At 45.6% G+C, this 23,413-nt stretch overlaps 1 protein-coding gene across 18 annotated transcripts in view; it reads right to left on the bottom strand.

The window, feature by feature from the left end:
- Positions 1–23,413, bottom strand: part of PKP4 (plakophilin 4) — a 210,093-nt gene that overhangs the window by 4,673 nt on the left and 182,007 nt on the right. For 17 of the 18 annotated variants that reach the window (XM_032479493.1, XM_032479498.1, XM_032479494.1 and 14 more), the window contains 8 exons: positions 17,809–17,992; positions 14,969–15,086; positions 13,308–13,499; positions 12,934–13,107; positions 9,970–10,120; positions 6,619–6,814; positions 2,728–2,812; positions 2,489–2,606 (listed from right to left, as the gene is read on the bottom strand). In XM_032479493.1, the coding sequence (XP_032335384.1) occupies positions 2,489–2,606; positions 2,728–2,812; positions 6,619–6,814; positions 9,970–10,120; positions 12,934–13,107; positions 13,308–13,499; positions 14,969–15,086; positions 17,809–17,992 (1,218 nt within the window). The remainder of the gene's footprint in view (positions 1–2,488; positions 2,607–2,727; positions 2,813–6,618; positions 6,815–9,969; positions 10,121–12,933; positions 13,108–13,307; positions 13,500–14,968; positions 15,087–17,808; positions 17,993–23,413) is intronic. The other variant, XM_032479500.1, reaches the window with a different exon arrangement.

Genomic DNA, 23,413 nt, shown 5'->3' with positions numbered 1-23,413 from the left:
GAGGAGAAGAGAGAAATCAGACTGTCAGTGTCTCTAGAAAGTCCTCTTTGGAAAAACAAAGGTCAGTAATTTGAAGAGCATGCGGCTGGCACTCACGTCAGCTCTCAGAGGTGCTCTGAGTGGAAGGGCAGCCAGCCTGGGTCCCTGGAAGGCGACCTGCAGGCCGCCCACTGGAAGGACAGTGCCGTCACCTCCCAAGCTTGCTGGACTGCGGGGCGGGGACCGTGCAGTTTCCCCACGGAGACAGTGGGGCTCAGTGACCTGCCCGCTAAGAGCTCTGAACCCGAGCGAGTGATGGGAGCGTCCCAGTCATGCAAGAGTTGTATTTGCTACTTTATGAGCTCAGTTCAGTTGCCCGTAACACACCCATCTATTATCCTTTATGTATAGCTCTTCAGTAAATAGATGTTTTATGGCATATTTTGATTTCTGAAGATTTCAAAAATATCTGCATCTCTAAATGTGTTTGAATAAGAACACCCAGCCCATAAAATTTACAGTTCCTTCTATGGTGATCAGCTGTCAGGGAAATTACATAAACTCAGTAAGCCTGGCTCATAAGGAAGCTCATGGTGCTGGGAAGCCCCACCTCACAAAGGCCCAGCTCTTGTATCCCAGCTGGAGCCCAACGTTTAATAACAACTTATCTACCCATGGGTCTCCTGGTGGACATTTCTGCACAGAAGGAAAGCACTGCACATCTTTTTCTGATTAAAAAACTCATCTTGCCTGCACTGAAGTTAATTAGAAGTAAGAGTGGTCACTTATTCACTGGATCCACTTGAACGCAGCAGCCCCCAGCCCCTGCCACCAGTGGTTCTGCATGCACGGATGCTTTCAGGGAAAGACTGACATCGAAATATTTTCCCTAGAAAGTCACTTCCCTGTCACAGGGTGAGCATGCAAGGGTAGGCTCTATGTGCTTCTTATCCTGTTTACTTTCTAGAAGGCAGCAGGACAGAGCACGTCCCCTCCTGCCTCCCACAATTACATCAGCAAGGCAGGAGGTGTGCCCATTAAGTGGACACCACACTAGTGCCAAGGGATGGATGATCAACCCTATAATAACTGGAGAAGCAAGTGTGAATTATGTCCTGCCTTTGACGGGAATCCAGAGAGGGACCTAGGAACTTGGACGGCTCATCAGCACTGTCCAGTGTGTACATTTAAGAGGTCCTCAAAACAAGTTCATTGCTTGTAGTAACTATGTCCTAATTTGCCTGAAATTATTCTTTTGCTTGTACACATGCCCTCTGTGAAGCAGCTAAATCTCCTGCTTCCCCAGCACCCCTCTTCCTGAGTCCCCACAGATGGCTGTGCCTTTTTATCAAATAAGACAGGCTCAGGCCACCCCCGGGAGTACAGCAAGAATGTGTCAAAAACCAAGCAGAGGTCTCTCTGAAGAAAACAACTCGTAATTTAAAAACTCAGATATAAATATACACTGTATTCAGTAGGCATAGATAATTTTTTAAAATTCCTGGTATGAGCAGAGCTATCCACTTATGTGGTAGAACCACCAGTCATATGTTAGTCTTTTTGGCCACATTTGTCCACATGAGAAGTAAGACTGCCAGGAGGAGCAGAGTTGAATACAACAGATAATATTTATAATGTCAGAATTGGAAATGTAAAGCTAAATTAAAAAAAAAGAAATTTATTGCTTTTCCTGTTTCATTTAATTAAGAATTAAATTTACAGGACTGACTTGACTTAGTAGTCTGTCCTCATATACAAAAAAAATTTAGTTTGTCTCAAAATATTCCTTCTACCAAATTAACCACCACCAATAAAAGTAGGTAATGTGGGTGCCAAGACTCCCAACTTACAAATCAAAGGGAATTCCTGTAAACCCACCTGGAGGGCCTGTTCCCATGAGCAGTGTATGCTGGGGGCCTGGGATGCAGCCTGGGATGGAGGTTTAACTGGGGAGGAGGAAGGCACAGGTGGAAATCATGGCTCTCCCAGGCTGTGGGTCTTAAGCTCATGTCTAAAGGACTGTTTCTAAGAGTTTCCACCAAGAAAACTGAAAAATCATTTTGGAAGAGATGTCAAGCTTATGGCCAGCAGGCAGACAGGGGCAGCCAGGTTCAGGCACAACCTAGTGGCTCTCAAAGCGTGATCCTCCACTCTCCTGCATCTGCACCACCGGGCCAGCTTATTAAATGCACATTCCCAGGCCCCTCTGCAAACCCAGGGAAGCAGAATCTTGGGGGAATGGATACCACTGAGGACCATGGAATGCTTTTATGCACTGTGGTTGGTGTAAACATGGCATAAACTTTTAAAACGGAAGGAGGAAAGTGGGTGTGCTGTTTACAACGGCATGTAATTCCCAAAGAAGGCTTTCTACTTGAAGAGCAAATTCTCCTTCCCTCAGTGTTTGGAGGTGACAGGCTTCATCAGCATATGTTCATTCTTCTCTGGATGGGAAACAACATTCCGTCACACACGTGCTCTCGCCAAGAAGGGGAGGGTACCCACTGACCTGACTGAATGACGGGTGACATCTGTTGGTTGGTGGTAGACAAGGAAGGATGTGATTTGAATCGGTCTCGTTCTAACGTTGACACAGGTGTAATAAAATGGTTCTGATTCCACCCATCCTGTTAAGTTAAGAGAAAAAGAAACCTCTCAAAACGAATAACGACATTTCATTATAATAAATGATTACGAACGTGTGCTCCGATGAATGCTGATTATGCTGGAGCTATTCTTGCAAGTTACCTTTTTATAGATGCTCCGGAGGTCCCGATATTGCCATAATGTATTCAAGACCTGGGCTGCTGCCTTCACCACTTTCAGAGATGATCTGGGGAGAGAGCAAGGATGTTCATGAATGTGGGCCGCACAGCCTCCGGCTCCACCTCAAGAGACTGGCAGCAAGCCAACGGCCGAGAGACCATCTCCCCAGGGACCAGGGAGCAAGGAGGCACTGCCGGAAACCACCGTCGAGGAACCAGGTGTACCTGGGAGTTGATCAAGTTTGGGATGAGCTGGTGGCTTTTAACCATGACCGCCCATCCTGAGTGTCGAGCACCCTCCCAGGTTAACCTAAGTACCACCCCCATTATTAGGCCTTCGTATAAAACACCTTCGTTTTACTTCTCGTCAATTATACCTCTTTGCAAACAAATGTGCCTGTGTGCTCTAGTGTTTAATCCGGAAACCATGGCCAGTTGTTACTTCCCTTCTCTGAAGACATTCTGCCGAACGCCGGCTCGTGCTCTGAGTGCTGCTGTTCACTGGCCACTCGGGAGCTGCTCCTCTAAATCAGGGGCCCCACTGTTAAGTGAAGAGGGACTGCAGCTCCCCCTCAGCCAAGGCCTTCAGATTGCCAAGTGAGGGTGCATCAGAGCCCCAGGGGTAACTGCGCACCTCTGCCCTCAGAATTCTTTTTGACACTGAAAATTTGACTTCACATGTGTATTACAGGATCTCAAATCTGATTGCTTCTCCTTATCTTCCCAACTAAACTCTCCTGAAGGGAGGAAGAAGAGAGGTGAGCAGTCTGGAAGGCTTTCTCCGCCTGTAACGACAGAATTTGGGCTGTGATGATTCTGGGGGCTTCTGCAAGGGTAGGGTGCAGGCCAGTGTGAGGGCTTCACCGGCTCTGTTCCTGGAGGTGGAGCTCTGGGCACCTCTGCCTCCGCCCCCGCCCCAGACTCACTCTTCTCGGTGACCCTGCCGAGTCAAGGGCAGAACCAGGTCAAACCAACCCACTGAAAGCCCTTTCCAATTTTGTATTACCAAAATGGACTACAGAGCAAGGAGATATACCTCCAAGAAGAGAAGAACACAGGGAATTTCAGCACTTGTGATAGCCCCGCAGGGTCTTCACACCTCACAGCTGGGCCGACGCTGCTGCTGGCTTTCCGTCCTTGAGGACTGGGCAGCTGGGAGGGAGGTGGGAAAGGCAGACCCCAGGCCTGGCCCCAGCGGCTACCCTGCCACACCTGACAAAGCAGGGACGTGCCAGGTCGGCACCGCGACGCCAACAGCAAGGATAGACATTTTTAGAGATGAATTGTATGAGCAGACACCTGACTCCTGAGAAAGCAAGGCAGTTTCTCTGCTCCCGCTTTGCAGCACAACTCCTGGAAGGAGTAATAAATTTTTGTCTCTACTTCTCTCATCCTAGCTTCTCTTAAAACCTCCATATTGTTCAACTGGACATGTCTCTGTCCTGGTCCTACTGACTGAGCAGCAGGGGACATGTGCCCACCCCTGAAACGCCTCCTGAGTGGGGCGTCCGGGGCAGCCCGTGCGGCGGCTCTCCTGAGTGCTCTGCCTGCCCTTTCGTGGGCTCACCTGCTGGCTCCTTGTCTCCTTGACCTCGAACTATGACACCAGCCCTCGAGCCTCTCTTCCTCTCTACGTTTCTTGTTGCTCTCATCCCATCTCCCTCTTCTAAATGTGCCATTTATACCCTCGGACTCCCAAATGGATATCCAGCCTGGACCTCTATCCTGAACTTGACTTCTGACCAGACACTCCACGTGGACGTCATAGAGACATCTCAAGTGTATCACGTCCAGAACAAACTTCTGGTCTTCCCTGAACACCTGCTCCGCTGCAGGCTCCCCCATGTCTCGGGGTACGTCCACCCCGTGGTGGTCCTCCTCGACATCTTCCTCCTCTCATGCTGCTCAGCGGCTCCTTCAGCAAATTCCATCGACTCTGCCTTTCAACATGTCAGAATTGACTACTCCTTCACCACCTCAACTCCTGCCACCATTAGTCTCCACTAGGAGCTGGGGGAGAACAGTTTGTTAAGTCATTCTGATTCCTTTCAGGAAGTCAGATCGTGTCTCTCCTCTGCTGCACATGCTCCAACAGCATCCAGTTTTCCTTAGAGTGAAAGTCCTTACATTGACCCATGGGGTCCGGACTCCTCTCCTTTCTTCCCCCTTGACTTGCTCTGTTCCAGCCTTGCTGGCTTCCTGCTGCTTCTCTCTGGCGCGCACAGCTCCATCTCAGGGCCCTCCCACATGCTGTTCCCTCTGCCCCAAATGCTCTCCCCGCCCTCCTCCAGGTCTGTGCTCAAAAGGCACCATGTCCTCGAGGCCTTCCCTGACCAACCTGTCTGAAATGGTGAAGCCCCCTCCTTATCCAGGCATGCCCTATCACCATCCCTGCTTTTATTATCTGCCCCCACTCAGCACCATCCCACAGGCTAAGAAGTGTGCTTCTTACTCTGCCGGTCCCTCGTCTACTCTGCCCATGGGACATAAGCTACCCGAGGGCAGGTGTGACCTGCTCACTGCTGTAGCACGTGGCATATGGGTAGCAGACAGATACTTGGTGAATGAATCATAAGGAAAGTTCTTGTATGTTCAGAACATGTTTGATCCAGGACTTCTGAATCTCTTGTTTTGAAAGAAAGACTGGGTAGTAATTTAAAAAATATATATATACAAAGGTTTTGGCACTGGTTCAGCATTTCTCCAGCTCTTATGCCTCTCACAAATAAAGGTTATCACAAAATTTTAGGAGCACTAAAAGTGACTTCAGTTACTCCTAGGGGAGAGGGGAGGGGAACAGGAGGGGCAGTTAGTGGAATGAGACCTTAGCCCTATCTGTAATGTTTCATTTCCTTTGAAATAAAAAATCGAGTGTGTGTGTGCACTTATTACTAATGAGATAAAAAGGTACATAAGTACTGAAAGGAGACATGGATAATGTTGGTAGCTGTGGTTTCTCAGAGGTGAGAATATGCTTTGTTCCGTTATTCTTATATTTTAGAAATTCCTTCAAAAGTATACAAAGTGTGTTCTAGTGATGCTCAGCCAATTAATATTTACTAGTATGGGCCAGGCTTTGTTCTAGAGACCAAGGATGCATCAGTAAACAAAAATAAAGTGCCCGCTCCTGGGGGCATCAGATGCCTGAGGGTGCCTTAAACCACCTGGGGAAGCCGGCGGCGCTGGGCCAGAGGAGGGGTGGGGAGAGCAGGGCGGGCCACCTCACCACCATTGGGAAGCGACAAGCAGCTTGACACTTCCCTCCTCCTTGAAGGAGTCTCTGCTCTGATGCGAAGGCAAATTTACTCACTGCTCTAGATCCACAACAAGAAACCTTCTGTTTTTGCTACCAATCCTCTAAATCCTGTATCACTTGGGTGTCACCCAGAAGAGACATGAAAAGCCCAGGGCACATCCTTAGGCCACATGGCAGGCTCGCTGCACGCGGTGGTCTCCGTACTTTCCGGGCACCTATGGAGGATTCAGTCCCACAACTGAGGCTTCAAGATGTTCTGGTGGAACAGGCCCTGAGCCTGGAGTGGGGCCGAAGGGCAAGAGAGACAGTGTCTCTGGTCACGGCAAGTCTGGTTCATCCAGGGGTCAGCACGACCCAGTGTGGCTTTGGGGACAGGAAAGACAGTGGGGGTGAGGGGAACTCCAAGAAAATAAAGCCCAGAAAAAGGGCCATGTGGCCGCAAATGCCTCTCCCAGTAAAACAGGTTTTAACTGCTGGAAACTGCTTTGCTTATTGGCACATAAGAAATGCGGAAAGAAACCCTTCCCCACAGCAAATGCATCCCTGACATGAAGGCCCCTGTCAGGACGATCCCAGGAGCAAGGGCCTAGTGCCAGCGTCTCCTTAGAGCGGACTTGCCTGTCTCCTCTGCCCTTGGTTATGTTCACCAGCTTCTCGATGCCCCCCGAGTCAGCCAGGGCCTTGGCGTTCTCCATGTTCTTGCTGGTGACCTCGTGCAGTGCGCAGCAGATGGCCGCCACGGTCTCGTCGGACAGCACACTGGGGCCTGCACCACCTGGGAGTCGGTTGACCAGGTCCCGCATGGCGTATTTACCTGCCCAAGGCAAGAGAGGTCATTCCGCTTTCGGGAGGGACCGGTTTGTGTGACTGCTGTCACTGAAGGCCTGTGCCTGGGCTGTCTCTCAAAAACATAGCCTCCAGTGAAGAAAAAAATTCATGCAAAGATGAAAACGACCAACGTTTTTAACTGTCAGGAAGGTTAACGTGGCTGCACTGCCACTCGGAGACATGACTGGTTTCTAAACCATACTGCAAGTTGCTGACAGAAAATGTAAATCAGCACAGAACTGGGTACACCGATCAAGTTGCTTCCGTTCAACTGTTTTCATTAACAGTGAGAATAAAGGAATGATGATAGCAAATTTTAGTCTCCACTGAATTCCTATGCATCACAATGACCTCAACTTCCTCTTAAAGCTTTTAAAAACTTTTCTTTGAATAAGTTTTAAAGCTGGACCAAGTAAGGCTGCCAAACAACACTTTTCATGAGATCTTTCTAGATCGCAACATGTGAACTGGCCACAGTTACACATTTTTTTATCAAGTTGAAGGTTTGTATCAGTTGGTCTGACATCAGTAACAATGTGTTCATTTCTTGTAAAGACACAAGTAAAGTTTTGGTATTAGAACTGGGGCATGCTCTCTCCCGGGGGGAATGCAACAGCAAAGCCCTCTACAGGATGAGCCTGCGGAAGCCCTGCTCCTGAAGCATCTCTTTCCAGACCCGCAACTTCTCTTACTCCTTCCAAAGAGAGATGATCTCTAGCGTTTTCAATTTCAATTACTAACTGACAAACCGAAATAACTGCACCACAAAGAAATTAACTAAAGCTCAAGTAAATATCTTCTTTTGTTTCCCTATGCTAATAATTGAGTGGATTCTAAATGGGTTTTTTATTGAAGACTTATTTACATACAAGGGTAAGCAGTAAGAGACAGGGCCTGACTACATGCTGCATAATTTACAGCACATCAAAGGAAGATGCTGGCTTACTCACAGAGAATGTTGTTATGAAGAATGGAAAACAGTGATGACACTGTAAGCCAGGAGATAAATGTGGTTTTTAAGAACAGAAGACGATGTAGCACTGGTGATTCTGAATACTCATGAATGACCAAAAGGTCCATGACATGTAATCTGTCATTTTGCTAAGGCGCAATTTTCAACTGCTCTCCAGAGGCGTGGGATAAGGCAGCTTGCTCTGCCTGTGAGTGACCCTAGGGGTTCCCTCAGAGCCTGCAGCTCAGACAGCTGGGTTGGTCTGACTCTGCTGAATATGCAGTAACTTTTGTGAAGTGACAACACCTTGTTTCTTTGTGAAAAATGACTCTGGGGAGAAGAGTCCATCACTGGTGATGGATGTGGGGAGAGAGTGGAGGGGTCAGATGTTCTTAGGAACAGAAGTGCTGGGTGAATTAGACCAAATATCGAATGCTGGAGGGGCTCAGATCTCATAGGAAGGAAGAGAACAAGAAACAGTGACTCATGAAACAGCTCAAGAGTGCCCTGGCTGGGTAAAATAATGCTCATCAGTGGAGGGAGAAAACATTCATCAAAATTTAAAAGGGGGTTAGGATGTTCACAGAATATCCGGAGATGCACTGAGAGAAGGCCAGGCCTCTGAATACACATTTGTTCTTCCCAAAGGCCTTGGCACTCATGGAGTTGGCTGCGCCCTCTGCACTCCTGTGTATCCCCTCATTTGTGGGAGGTACAGGCCAGAAGATGGGTGTGGCCAACCCTTTATTTTTTAGCATTAAGATCTCCAAACTGTACGGGCTTCTTATAAGAAATACAAACAGTATACATTAACAGAAATAACTTTAAAAATATCTCTTCAGGGACCTAAAGAATTTCTCTCAAGGAAATTAGGGACTGAGAGATATAGCACATCTGTTGGAATCAGGCATGAGCTGGACCATGAGCAGGGCTTGGGAGAAGCGCCTTTCCTCTCCGTGGGGTACCATTTGACTCAGAGGAATGGTGTGTTTAGAGCAGGCTAAGCTAGGCAATAATTTAAAATAGCACTTCTGCAAGGCACTGGGTGAGGGGCTTCTGTGGAGGTGGCCACAGTGAGTCCCCACAGCCACTCTCTAAGGCAAACAGTACTGCCCTTGGTCTTTCTCTCTTTTCCTCCATCTCTGTCTCACTAGCTCTCATGGCAGGTGGATTTTAATATGCGCTCAATACATATTCACTAATCCACATAAGAGCTTGTCAAGTCCCCCTCCCTGTCCCCTGACCTGTCATCAGCTGTGGGCCTGGAGTAGAGCTGGGCAGTGTAGGAGGAGCTGCCCCTCACCCTGCCATCGCATTTTCACAGCAAGCCCATGATGAGGCGAACTAGGCGTGGTCAGCTCCCTTTCCGAGACGGGGCCCAGGAAGAGTCTCCAGTTTAGATGAAGGAATGCAGCCAAGTGGGCTCAATACAAGACACGCCGGGTTACACAGCCAGTGAGCAGCAGATCCAGGGTTTAACCTCAGGTCTACTGGAGGGTCTCTAACCTGTTCTCTACCCCACACTCTGCTTGGGGTGCGGCCATGCCCCGGAGGCAAGCAAGCTGAGCTGCCTAGGGTGCAAACTTGGGAGAGGCTCTCATCCTCGAATTCATGTGAGTGCCAACCCGACACTGGGATGGACCCGAGGGTGCACGCCTCCTAGAATTCTGCACCCTGGGTACCTTGCTTGCCTTGTCCTCATCCTGATCCGCCCCAGGGCTCAGTCAGGCCTTGGGACAGCAGCTCTGTTTTAGAACAAGCATTTATACAGATCTGAGAGGGAAAAGCTACAAAACACTCATGTGATTTCTTTTTTAAAATTTAGAACATGGCAGTTTTGGTGAATAAAGCAAATGTAAGTATCAAAAATCAGAAAAGGGAGAATTAGGCCTTTTTCTGTTCAAGAAATGAATCTCTCTTGGGAAACAGAGACACCAAATCAATCATGTAATGTTGTAATGTGTGACTGAAACTGCTAGCTCTTCTGAAAAGTTACCTTCCTGATCAGTGATTACTGAGCCTGCCTCGTGCTGAAAAGGAATGGTCAGAAAGGATAGACAAGGGGGTACTAAGTATGCCAAGAAACCAGGGACAAGGACTCAGTGGCTAATCATTTTCAATGCCATGTTTTTTACAAACCAAAAGAAGAGTTTTATAAACACTGTGGTGTCCCTATAGTTTGGACATACCTATGAGCTCCTTGTTGCGAACATCTAAGGCCATATTCCTCAAGGCAGTTGCCACGGAAGAAACAACTCTATCATTGTCCATTCTCAGAAGTTCCACGAGGATGGGGAGGCCCTTCTCTTTGCGGACAGCTGCTCGGATGTATGCTGCAAACTAGGAAGCAAAACGAGGTAATAATATAAAACAGAGTTCAACTCTCAGCTGTTACCACTGCCTAAAAAAGATGTTTCCCAAAGAAGCAACTAATAGATTAAATGGTTTCTTTCCAATTGGAGATTAAATCTGTGATGCTGGTAACGAGAAAACCATAGTTTGGGAGAATGCTAAGCCACGATGACTGATTTAAAAAGAAATCCTAAAGCCTGAAAACCTCAAACCACCATCTGGCAGATATTTTTGTGCAGAAAAGAGAAGGCAGTGATTACTTTCTACTTCGATACATAAACATGATTAAGGACGGGGATGGCGTGTGTCTTCTCAGCAGTTGGCCCCACGCCAGGTCCAGAGGCTATAAATAGGATCGCAGAGATGGTAACTGATCAGGGCACATTAAGGGAGAACCTATCTCCATCAAGTCATATTCCCCCTGCATTCTCTGCAACAACATTTAGAGTAACCTTTCAAGCAAATTGCCTGGAAAAAATCCCTTGCCTCAGAAGAAAAGGAATTATCCAGAAACGTCAAGCATCATAATTCATACACACTGGGGAAAAAGTTCAGTGTATTTGTGTGCAAGATGCTTTCTCATTCAAGATTAGTTAGCTGCTGCTGCTGCTGCTGCTGCTTTTTTAATCTGCAGTCAGGAACTTCTTTTGTGATTACGAGGCAAGTCTGTCCAGTGAGTCAGTCTGTGCACTGCACCCACTGGAAATGAACACTAAGTCATCCGGAAACAAACAAACAAACAAAAGTAACATTTGAAAATGGGTCTTTAATCTTGTTTTGAGCTTCCATTGACATTTTTACCAATGCAAACTATCTTTCAAAATTGAGGATAATTGAAAAATGTTGCTCATAAACCATCTAATACGTGGCCATGAGGACGAAGATCTGCCAGCCCTTGGTATTATTCTCAACATTAAAACATGTGATGGATCACTCAGTTTCTCTAATACCAACAGAGATTATTTTAATAACACAAAATAAAAGGAAAAGATGCATTTCAAAGATCCCATTAGTTTTCTTTATATGAAATGAATACTCCTCTTTTCCAAATCAAAAGAAATCTGCAGGGGGAAAGAGAACACATGATTTGCTATCAGGGAAAGCACCTGGGTAGCCTGGCAGCTTCTCCCTCTGAAACCTGCAAGGACAGAAGCAACCCGTCTTACTGGGAGACCAACTAGCTCAGCCTAGCGCAGCTCCGAGCGCCTCCCTTCCACTTCTGGAGACCTGCGGCCGCACCGCTCCTGAAGTAGCTTCTGACTACATAACATCTGTGGCCATGATTATCGTGTTTTCTTAATGAGGGGCCGACAGTCTCAGTTACTATTTTAGATACTTTTGAAATCATTTCCATATAATGTTTACATTTTAAATGACCTTGCCATTTAACTTTTATTCACTCAGTGATCCCAGAAAATAAAATTCTACAACTCCAATCACATCTATTTTAATTACTGTGTTCTCTATTATCATCAAATGATTCTCAGGTCATAAGAAGCTAGAGATCACCAACATAAGTACCTATGAATACTTATGTGCTGGGTGCTGTTCTAGGCCCTCCAGACTTACTGTCTCATATAATCCTCACGACCACCTGATGAGGTAGGTATTATTTCCATTTTATAGATAATGAAACTAAGGACAGAGAACTCAGACCTCCAGCTAGCAAGTGGGGTGGGGTGGGCAGGATTCAAAGTCAAGGGGTCTGGCTCCTGAGCCAGTACTTAGATGCTAAGCTACTAGCCCTTTAATCAAGAAGAACAAAACCAAAATAATCATGGTGGCTTAGCGCTAGGCCACAGTTATCTGTGTGTATTCACTGGAGCAGCTGGCTGCGTGGAATGAACCCTTCCTAGGCCTAGCAATGCTTTTCACTCTCATGGAAAAAACGGTGGCCAGAAGACTGTCATTTTGGGAGGTGGTGGTGGTGGTAGAAGTAACCCAAAACAAGCATTGTAATAACCCTACTAAAATACACTTGTCAGGAAATTTCTAGAGGTTGAAAATGTTTCAGAGATAGTCTGGGAAGTTGCCAGATGACATTTAAAAAGTTTTGTGATCTTGCTTATAGTGGTAACAGGAGGAAATCTTCAGTTTTCATGAAGAAGTCTCACACATATCAAAGGATGTGGAAACTTTGCCACATGTACGGATGTATGGTCTGCAAATGTCTGAGGGAGGACTGGTGGCCCAACCTCAGCTCTAATTCAGGCCCTTGGCATCTGTCGCCTGGCTCCCCCAAAGAATTCCCGCCTCAACTTTCCTCTTCCTCAAATTCACCGCCCGTGCTTCTGCCAAAGGGATCCAGCAAGGTCCACGTCAGCCTGACTATGTCGCTGGTCTGCTTAAACCCTTTCAGTGGCCCCTCTGGTAGTCTGCAGGTTGGGTTCCAGCTCCTGAAGCTCGGTGGTCAGGCCTGGTCATGATGCTCCAGCAATAGGCACTCCTCGTCCTTGTCCTGCCCCTGAGGTCCCAACAATCAGCCTGTAATCTCTGCCCACAATGTCCTCCCCATAAGGCCTTTCTCTTGGCCTTTTATCAGGGTTGCCTCCTCTACACCCCCGACCCCACCACACACATATCCAGTAGAGTCTACACTGTACTGACTCGGGTCTGTCTGTTTTTCTCACGGGGAAGGGCTATGTCAAATTCATCTCTGGATCTCCAGAGCTGACTGCTGTCTCCCCACTTTTTTCCTCCCACCCTTAACCCAACTCTAAACAAACGTGTCCCTTTCCATTCTCATTGCTGATCTGACCGCACAGGTGGAAAGAAGAGGGGACGAGTGGAAGCCATCCTACCTTCCAGTTTCCAGCAGAGAGGTTCTGGAGAGATCCGGCAGAGCCTTCCAAGGTGGCTGGGTTGGAACTTTCTGCTAGAAGAGTCAGATATGGTTTTACCACTGATGGATGCCACAGCATCTCAACCCCCTTGGGGGACTTTGACAGTCCTGGGATGGGACCAACTCCGTCCCACTGAAAGACAAAGAGCACACATTAGTGGAAGCAAAGTGAACACAGAACCCAACACTTGACAACAAGTGTTTCTGCTGGACTCAACTAAAGCTATGTAGAAAACCTGCATCATGAGAAAAAAATTTTATTCTGGCCACGTATGTGACTTCCTTACTCCCAGAAAAATGAAACTTTAGTTTCATGTCAAATAAAATGCTAACTTGATCCTCTTGTGGTGTTTTCTTTTTCTTCTTCTTCTTTTTCCCCCAGCAGCTTGGCTCCGAGTCTTTGCTGGGAGACTCTTTTCCTAGTAAGTCATCTAGTTCATTCAGCCCCAGCAGCCGGGCCTGAGGCACCTCCAGCTCCAGCCGATAGGACAGGTTCCTCAGGGTGCACACGCAGTTCTCCACGGTCTGAAACCCAACACGGCGCACGATTAGCACCATCAGAGCACATTAGCGCAAAGTGCTTCTGGACCGAGCCCCAGTGATACTAAATAAACTGGAATATGAAAGAACTGCTTTTCACATAGGGGAACCCAAAACAACCTAGAGTCAGAGTTATGATTCCAGGTGTTTTTAATGGGATACCCAACTGACAGTGCAGAGCCATCCTCAATGCATCTGAGGATCTGATTTCCTGCTGAAATGTGTGAGGCTCTGGAAGAGAAAATGCCAAGTATTTTCGCTTCTGGGCTGCTGCCGTGGCAGACATGCACCCAAATTTCCAGAACCTCACTCCTTCTCACCACTGGAAATCATTCCTAATCATGACAGCACCTGTGACCAACCCCTCCCTGGGCACAGCAACCCCTGCCCCTACCCAAGTGTCATCTCTGTCTCCTTCCACTCCCAACTCTCCCCTCTCCCTGTGGAAGGTTCCATGGTCTCTTCTCTGTTGAAATCTTGTCTTCTGTATATGGTCATTTGCTCCTTAAAGTCTGAATCACACCTCTAATTGGGAGGCTGTCACCCCAACTAAGAGTGTCTAAAATCAAGTTCAGTTTTGCCCAGCAAGCTCCCCTTCCAACTTCTGATTACTCTTCTCAATTTCATCTGCAGATCTTTTGGGTCAATGAAGCTCAAATAAAAACTTCGCTGTCACTTTGAATTTCTCCTCCACCTCCTCCCAAGCCTAGCACTCTTCACTCTTGTCCCTCACAGACTGGTATTATTTATGACCTCAGGCCTACTTATGGCCTCTCTTTGTCCAGCCCATCCTGAACGAGTGCCCAGCCTGCCGTGGCGCTCCTAATACTTTGAGTCTCTCCTCTGTTTATACCACCTTCTCTAGCCCTTGTTGCTGGGGCAGAGCCTGGATAGCATCATAGCTGAAAAACGATGAGCAGAATGCCTTGTGTGAGCACGGGGATGGAGGAAATAGGAGGGGAGAAGAGCGCATGCTGGGAACAGACTGACCAGCAGGGCAACAGATGGAGGGGGTGAAAGGCAGAAACCTAGGATGCAGAAAGGGGCATCCAAAGCTGGTGCCGAGGCAAGAAGGGCAGAGACACTGGAAGATTCCAGTGCCTCAACCAGGAACTTTCATTCAGCAGACACTCAGATACAGGTGGATCTGATCCTGGCAGCAGGGGATAGAGAATCGGAGGCGGCAGCAGTGGGGCAATCACCTTGACAATGAGCCCAGGAGAAACACAGAGAAGGTCTGGACCCTGCTAGGTGGTTTACCACATGGAGCCACTGAGGTTTCATTGTTCTAAGGTTCTTTTCTTAAGTCCTCATGTCCCTGTTAACTTGTAATTTTTAGAGACACTCTGCCTTTAAGCTGGACTATAGCCTACTGAGGAGGAGAGGGTCAAGAATTCCAGAAAGAGTCAATGGCATGCAGATAGCGGTGCTCCCATGGCGGGGCGGGCACTCACCTTGCTGTCATAATCGGACGTGTTCACGCACGTGTGGATCACGTACAAGAGCGAGTCCACCAGCCCCTCACAGGATCGCATTTGCTTCCGCGCCTCCTCCCCCGCAGAGCTGAGGTTCCTACACAGGCAGACACATGTGGGCTCATTAGCACGGAGTCTTAGCTTAATAATCTAAGAGGACAGACTGCAGCCACGTAGCTTGCGTTTTAGTATCGTGAGAGCTCACAACAACAGCCAGCTCCCCGTTAGCCACACACATAGAAGGGAGCAGGGAGCTTCAACTTTGTATCCCTCCCCTTGCCCGCCTCTGCCATTTCAAATGACAGGCTACCTTCAAACCTCCGAAGATAATTATTTTTGGGGCTTATCCTCAGTTTCCTTGTATGTAAAAAAGGGGGAGGGGTAACAGTAACTATCTCATGGAGTTCCTGGGAAGGAGAGAGGAGTTGCTACGTATGAAGCAATTAGAAAAGTGCCCCCCATGTAAAAGCCATGGCTGTTAGTTTTAGGCGTGCTTTATTTTACCTCCCTCGTTAGGCCATAAGGTGTCTACAGTCCCCTGCACATATTAAAATGTTTTGCATGTAGTCAGTGATCATAAATGCTTCTTGAATTAACAGTGGAAACACACCATTTCTTGTAGAAACATTTCAAGTTAAATAGGAGCATTTGCTTATGCTATCATTTTTCTCATCTTTTAAATTATAAAAGCACTCTGAAAATTGTTTTAGGTCTCATCCATGTTGAAATTTGTGATATCAAGTCACCTTCGTGAATCAATACCAAACTATAAGAATCTATTTTATGTCCCATTAACAAGGGTTCTAGGCTAACACTGAGATTCTGCAAACAGACTAGATAAAGGGGATCTGGAATGACTTTTCTTTTCACCTTGCTTTTCTTGGGCCAGAGAGATACTATCACTCATGGTCCCTCTACTGTTCTCTGGAGTGACCTCTTAGCAGCTCTTAAGAGCTGCCCTCTTCTGTTCCTCTGCGAGCTCCTGGGACCCTGCACCCCCCTCTGGTTTTCCACCCAAGATTTTCTGCCAAGATCTGCTGCCTTCCCTTCTCAGCCTCTTCAGCCTGTGGGTCCCTCTTGAGTGCCCCAGAGCCTCTGCACTACCTGTTTTCTTGGCCTAAAACCTGCGTTCCCTCACCTCCCCCATCTACCCTCAAATGAGCAGCTCTTTGTGATATTTCAGACCTAGGCTTAAACTTTACCTTCTATGAGACGCCACCTGGACATCAAAGTAACCAGCTAATGACTCTTATGTCACCCTATTTTTTTTAGTGGCAACTTGTTATTTTCCTGTTTGTTTATCTGTCTTTCTCAAGAAAAAATTGGTTCTATCAGGGAAGGGACCTAGTCTATTTTGTTCATCACTGAATTTACACTGAAGGCATTCACCAAATGCTAAGAGCCCTGAACCACTGGGGGAGCCCGAGCGTATGTCCTGCCCCTGGCCCTTCCTTAAAGCCTGGCAGAACAGTTAAGTGATCACTGTCTCTCCTGACGGGGAAAGGATAAGATGCTGCCTCACCAGTCATCAGTAGAGGCCATGCGACCCCCGCTGTGATGCAGGCATCTGAGTCAGGGAGCCTGCCTGTTTTCCAGGAGCCTGACTCTTGTCACCCCTGCCCCACTGTAGCAGAGGAGGATGACAGTCACCTGTCACAACAGTGGAAGGCTTCAATGCAGAAGCCCAGTCCCCTCTTCTCCTCCTCTCTCGAGCTCCCTGTTGTAGAGATGATCAGACATCTTAGTGTAAATGGTAAATAGCGCTCACTGTGTATTAAACACTACCTGAAGAACTTTATACAAGCTGATTCTTCACAACTCTGAGATGGTATTATTACCCCCATTCTAAAGATGAGGAAACTGAGGTTCAGAGTGGGACAGGAAGCCAGGTTGTCTGATGCCAGAACCCACTCTCCTTATCACCAGGCCACTTTGGCCCAAGGCTTCTGTTTCAAGTTCTCAGGGCATTTGTAAGCCTAGGAACCTGGGTGGAAATTGAGCTGATGAGAGTTAATGGCAAATAATGAGCAATACTGTGTACATTTAAAAGAGGCTTTATGGATTTTAAATGCCAAAGATAAGGACTGAAAATAGTATTTGGGCTCACTTTCATTTACTTATAAAACTCAAACCCAATGATTATTTAAAACCATATCTTTCTGCACCCTTTTAAAAGCAAAAAAATGTTTCAACCATCACATTTTAAAAACCTGAAGTATAATTAACAGACATTATATTAGTTTCAGGTGTACAACACAACGATTTGACGTTTGGACACATCTGTGGAATAATCACCACAGTAAGTCTAGTTACCATCTGTCACCATACAGAATTACCAAGTATTTTTTTCCCCTTTGTGATGAGAGCTTTAAAGGTTTACTTTCTTAGCCTCTTTCAACTTTACAACACAGTATTATTGACTACAGTCACCATGCTGTACATTTATCCCCATGACTTACTTATTTACTAATACATTTTGAATTTAAATAAAAACCAGGCTGCAGACACATTAGCAATCAGAATGTGGTAGCCAGAAAAATGTTGTTAAAGTGGAAAACACTGGAATTTTGGCAGTAATTTCAGTCTAAAAGGGTTTTTTGACTAATCTACAGAAGAGACATTTATAAGATAATGTCTTTCAAGCCACTAGTTCATGCTCATAATGTTTTCCTCACAGGATAACAAAGCCTAGTGGCCTAAATTTTGAAATAAACTTGGAAACTTAGATAGATGAAATGAAATAAATCATCCTCAAATCAACTTGCCTGTGACATATATTTAATCACAGACTTAAGCGGAAAAAGAAATAAAAAATTTACCTCAGGCAACCTGTTGTATTACGCAGAACAAGTGAAGTCTGAAATTTAATTTTATGATCATCATCAAAAGAAGAGTTATTCCATCCAGAATGTGGAACAATCACAGTGTTTGTTAAAGTTGAGAGAGCATCTCGGATGATTGTCATCTTTACGGCATCACAGGAGGATAAATTCCAAAGAACTCCTAAAAAACGAGATTTTAAAAATAAAATCATCAATTTGAAATCCTGCAGTTTTAGTAATGAAAGAAACACATTAGCTTTATTTGCTGCAAACTTAGCTTGTTCCAAACCTAATGTATGGCCTGAATTTACAACCAGACTGGGATGGACCACTAATAAATGTTGAGTGAATACATGTGAGTTTCTGGCAGCGTATTACCAAGTCGTCCTTAAGTTTTAGAGCCTATGTATCTATCAGGTGAGATGACTGTGGTCTTGCAAAGCAAATTAGTTACTCTGTGAGGGGGGGGGCACAATCCAATCGAGGATAAATATGATGCATTTGTGATGGTTGTAAAAATGTGGTTCGTTGTATCATCCCCTATATTCAGTGTTCTGTGTGACAAACAATTTCTTGAATTTAGTACTTGGAAAAAACTTCTCTTTCTCCAAAGACTGACATTTTCTCATCACACTTCCTCTTCTTACTTTTGCTACTGGGAAGCTCAGGCTTAAATATTACACTTGCAGTAACTTTACTGGCACAGACTGTGGTTACATTTGCTTCATCTCCCTTACTGGTAAGGTCTAAACAGTTCTATTTCCATGTTAAGAGTTTTATTAGCATGTGCAAGTTACTACCATTCCTTTTTGGATGTAGGCAAGACTAACAATGAATGAAAAGCTACCCATATTGTAATTCACATCAAGACTGCTAGGACAACAGACCTTAAATGTAGCTTATTAGACTGCTATTTGAGTTCTCAGCAGACTAGAGGGTCTTCATGTCTGTGTCAACTATAAGAGGAGTAAATTATTGTTATAGCACACACATTTTCTAACAATTACTCTTTAAGAAATTAGAGCAAATTCAAGATTATACTTAATCCAATGTCATTTTCACGTCAATGCATTTTCCTAAGTATAGGGGAGTGGGTGGAGGGGACACGGTGCAGCTGGCTGACTCTGCACTGAAGCCCCCAGAGCCCTACACTCCTGATGTATCCTTGGTGAGCTGTTCACTCAGTACAGTGTTTTTAGAATTATCAACACACAAAAACGCTTGAGGCCCTGTGGAAGGGAGGGAGTTGGCGAAATCAGCCCATGTCCATGGAAGCCTGTCAGGCTAGTGAACACGATTAATCAAGAATGTTGGGCCAGAGACAAGACTGAAAACTGCTGCTCAGTGTGCGGTGACCCAGGAGCCAGCCTGGAAACTGTCTGCACAGCCTTCTCAGGGCCTGGAGAAATCGTAGGGCCCCTCACAAGGGAGGGAGGCAGGAGAGAGCTGACAGGAGCTTTATTTCTTTTTGGAGTAAGGAGGGATAGAAGCAAAAGGCTGAAACTGATGATGGCAAAACAATACTCTGAGAGTAAACCCGGAGGCCTGGCCCCGCCCCGCACACACTGTGGAGAATGGCTGGAGGCAGATGCCTGGGCTCATCCTGGGAAACTTCCGGGTCCCGGCTCTGCGGGAGCGGTGTTAGCTCCTCTTCTTCACTTGGCTTTGATTTCTCAGCCTCACTGATTGGGTTTCCCTTGTTCCCCAAGGACTTTCACCCTTTCTCTGCTCCTCCTCTGTGGGTGGGACAGTCCACCACGACCACAGCCTTTCGGGACCTCAGCCTCCACGGTGACCCATTTAGTTAGGCCTGGACTCCAGGGGGACTTGGCAGTTTACAGTCAGGAGAAGGAAAGACCCTGCTTTGCCTCTGCCAGCTTGTTCTGTCCACCAGGACAGACTTCTGCTCCCATAATCATCTTGTGGCCACAGCAGCCGGGTCCTGGGGAAAGGGCAGCACACCTGAAGGTGCTGACGACATGAACTTAGACACCACGGGTGGAAAGACTGCTCTGTGGATTCGGATGAAACTGGCTACGTCTACATGAATGGTTTCAAACCAGGCTCCCTGGATTCTGGGGGTCTCACTGGGCTCTCAGGGGCAGCTGTGTGAGAGGCGGGGAGAGAACAGGGGGTTGGCCTCCAGACCCCTCCCCGGTTCACCTAGAGTGGTTCTGTTCCCAATACTGGGCTTCACTGTGAGTTTGTTTGAAAAAAAAAGGGGGGGGGGCTTGTGTCTAAAAGACATTTAAAAAGTCCTGTTTTAGGGGGAAAGTATCAGAGGACTGATGACCACGGAAGGGACCTGGGAGATAAGGGTGAAATACGAGTCTCTGGAGGTCGGTTCTGACCCAAATGACGGGAGCGGGGAGAGGGGAGAGAGGACGGAAGGGGGAGCGGGTTGAGGCACAGAAGGTGGGGTGCTAGCGGCTGCTGTGAACAGGGCTTTACCATTTCCTGCTAACGAGGCCAACCACGCTCCACCCAGGGCTCGGAAGGGGCCTGAGCCAGCCACGGGGGCAGCCCACAGGGGCCAGTGGTGGGGACGGGCCATTTCCTAACCTCCCCAGCTGACAATTTTATAACGTACGATTCCTAAGGGCACTGGAACAAATTTCTGTGAAAGTCTTTCAAATTCCTCACTCCACAAAATTTAGCACATGGGAGAGTGCTGCATTTTCTAATAAGCTATGTTCTACTTCACAGAATAAGTGCATTCCAGAAAAGTTAATTTAAGGCAAGGTTTATGGAAAGCAAAGCCTATCATATTGGAGGCGACAGGTATAAAATTAGATACATCTCCACAGAAAACCCAAGTGTTGAGTCACAAACTTCAGGTGAAAACATGACTAAGAAGCGGGGTGCTTCTTCAGCACGTTGGGTCTTGGAGCTGATGCCTAGAAGTTCTCTGATCACTGGCAGAAAAGCTTGTTTTTCATGGTTCCTGCTTTCACTCCTGGCTACTTGTAAGACCTACTTCTGACAAGAGGATATTTTCCAAATTTGCAGGTTCACGTGATTTTCTGCACTGGAACTAGAATTTTGTCTGGCTCTTTCTTTTCCTTACCAGGCATTTAGAATGATCAGTGGAGTCATATAGCATTCTATAGTTTACTATTAGCCATGACATCTACACAGGATTGGACAGCATAAATGTTCCTAAATCAGCATAAACAATAGTAACATGACACTTCCTGTGGTTTTACTCTGTGCCAGGCACTGTGTACTTTACACATACCTAAGAGTCAAGATGCACAAAATGAATTAACTTCCTATTTAATTATTTTGTAGGACTGAAATTCTACATGTTGATGAGTATTTATTTTTCTAAATTTAATTTTGTAGGCAAGTATGAGTAACAGATTATCAATCACCCATTTATTTACATGTCTGATTACACATATGCAGGGCACATAATAGGTGCTCAGAAATATGTTGATGGATACAATTTAATAGCCTGTACTTGCTTTTAGATTTCCCTTTTATTTCTTGCCTGTCAGATTTAGCTGCTAAGTATTCACTCCCTTTTACACTTTTTCTTAAAACCGAGAGTCTTTAAAGTCTGTAACTACGGGGAGAGGGTCAGAACAATGCTCTGGATCTTTAAGGGAATTCACCAGCATAGTTTTGCCTGCTTTTCACACGAAGACCAAAACAGATGGTTGCTGAAATCACCACCCTAGCTATGGAGAATCACGTTGCTGCCCCATGTCCCAGAACCAGAAGTAGAGTTATACCCCAATGCCCAAGTCCCCATCCCTCAAACTGCTAAATAGAAAGGACCAGGGTTGCCCCATTATAAAATATGAATTTAAAAATGCGTAGTCCTGCAGTAGACTGTAGACAGGCAGACTGGAGTATCTTCTGGTCAACTCAGATGACTTATTGATCATAAAACTAGCCTGCTATAGAAATTAAGGCTTTCTTTTTCTGCAACTTCAAAAAATGTTCAAAATTATTCTTGGTGAGAGAAAAGGAAAGATTCTATTTTTGCAAAGCTTATGGCATTTCAAGGGATCCACACAAAGACACCTCTCTAATCCCACGCTAAGAGTTATATTATCTCTCCAATCCCAGGTTTTATCATGTAACACGAAGGCCTACAACATTTGGTGTGGATTTAACTACCTATTCCAAATATCAAAGCAAGTCTCAAGACACTGGTTTTTCTTCCCATGTTCTATTTCAAACATAAAGGTTATGGAAAGTTAAAACAACTGGTTCTGATCAACCAATAAAGGATGAAGAAGGTTCAATTAAATTTAAAAGCCCCAGCTATGGAATGATTAATTTGGTTTTTCTACTCAAAGTAAAAAGCACCATTCTGGAGACCAACTAATAATACCTGTGTGCACCTGCTTCACTAAAGCAGTAATAAAACAATGTTCTCTCCACTTAGACTGTCTAGGGCTTCATTTAATGGGTCAGGAAGAATGTTCTTAGAGCAGTAAGTAATGAATAGAAAATAGACCAACTCCCACGTGTAGCAAGACTGATGAGAAATAGAGAGCTGAAGGATTAGCATTCTCCATCAACATGATCAACCTCCGTGATAGCCTAATGCAAAATTTGCTTCAAAAATACTCAGCAGCACTCTCCACTGTCTCTTGGTTCCCAAAGAGAAAGTTAAAAATAAACTATAATTCAGTTTAGGAAGCTTGAGGTTTTTCTTTAATTTAAAGCAATTAGCTATTTGTTGTGAGAACTAAGAATATATACACACAAACTAATTTAGAATATATTAGGGAATTTCATGCACACTATTGTAGAAAACACTGCTTATTCTCTACCACAGGAAAAAGTACACATAATTATGAGCAACCGATAGGCACAATGAAATACTGCCATAAGGGATGAAAGTTCATTTTCCCCACAAAGAATGAATGAAGTAATTAAAATACCATTTCACATAAATCCTAGGCTGCAGAATTTTCAAAGTGCTCACATTTAAAACTAGCTTTATAGCTATTCTAACAGCCAAATGATAATTTGATAGTTAAATTAGAGACTGATTTTACTTGATTAATTAAAATAATAGCACCATTTGAAAAATGTATTTCTTAAAGGACACTAAAAACCAACCAGGCAATATTTGGAAAACGCTATTTCTCTTGTAGCATACATTACAGCCTATGCAATTGTTTTTCTTTCTGATATGAAAGAAATCTGAACTCACTAATTTTTATATAATGTTCAATGTATACTGTTTCCTAATTATCAAAAAAAAAAAACCACACAAAATAAAAAAACTCAACAACATAAATGTTCATGAACACCGCAAAAAAGGGAAAAAAAACCCCAACAGCCCCCAAAGTATTTTAGTTCTTCTTCAAATATCACCAATGGACATGCCCCTGCATTTTATTTCATGAGTTGGCCTCCTGCTCAGTGTCTGTTCTTGACGTTCTTGTTTCAGTCATGCTCTTTTGTGAGATGTCCTCGAGGCACCCAAGCCTTCACGGTGTGAAGAGCATTAAATGGGAGGCGACGAGGTCTTGGCCCCACCGTCCCTGGCACAGAACAAGCATCCTGACAAGCCACTGTCATGCTTCAGCTCTCTGGGGGTCAGATCACCGCCTGGTATATATGTTCATCCCCTCCC

Source organism: Camelus ferus, chromosome 5, assembly GCF_009834535.1.
Source record: "Camelus ferus isolate YT-003-E chromosome 5, BCGSAC_Cfer_1.0, whole genome shotgun sequence".
NCBI lineage: Eukaryota > Metazoa > Chordata > Mammalia > Artiodactyla > Camelidae > Camelus > Camelus ferus.
The sequence above is the reverse complement of the archived record's forward strand: the minus strand, read 5'-3'. Positions and strand labels throughout refer to the sequence as shown.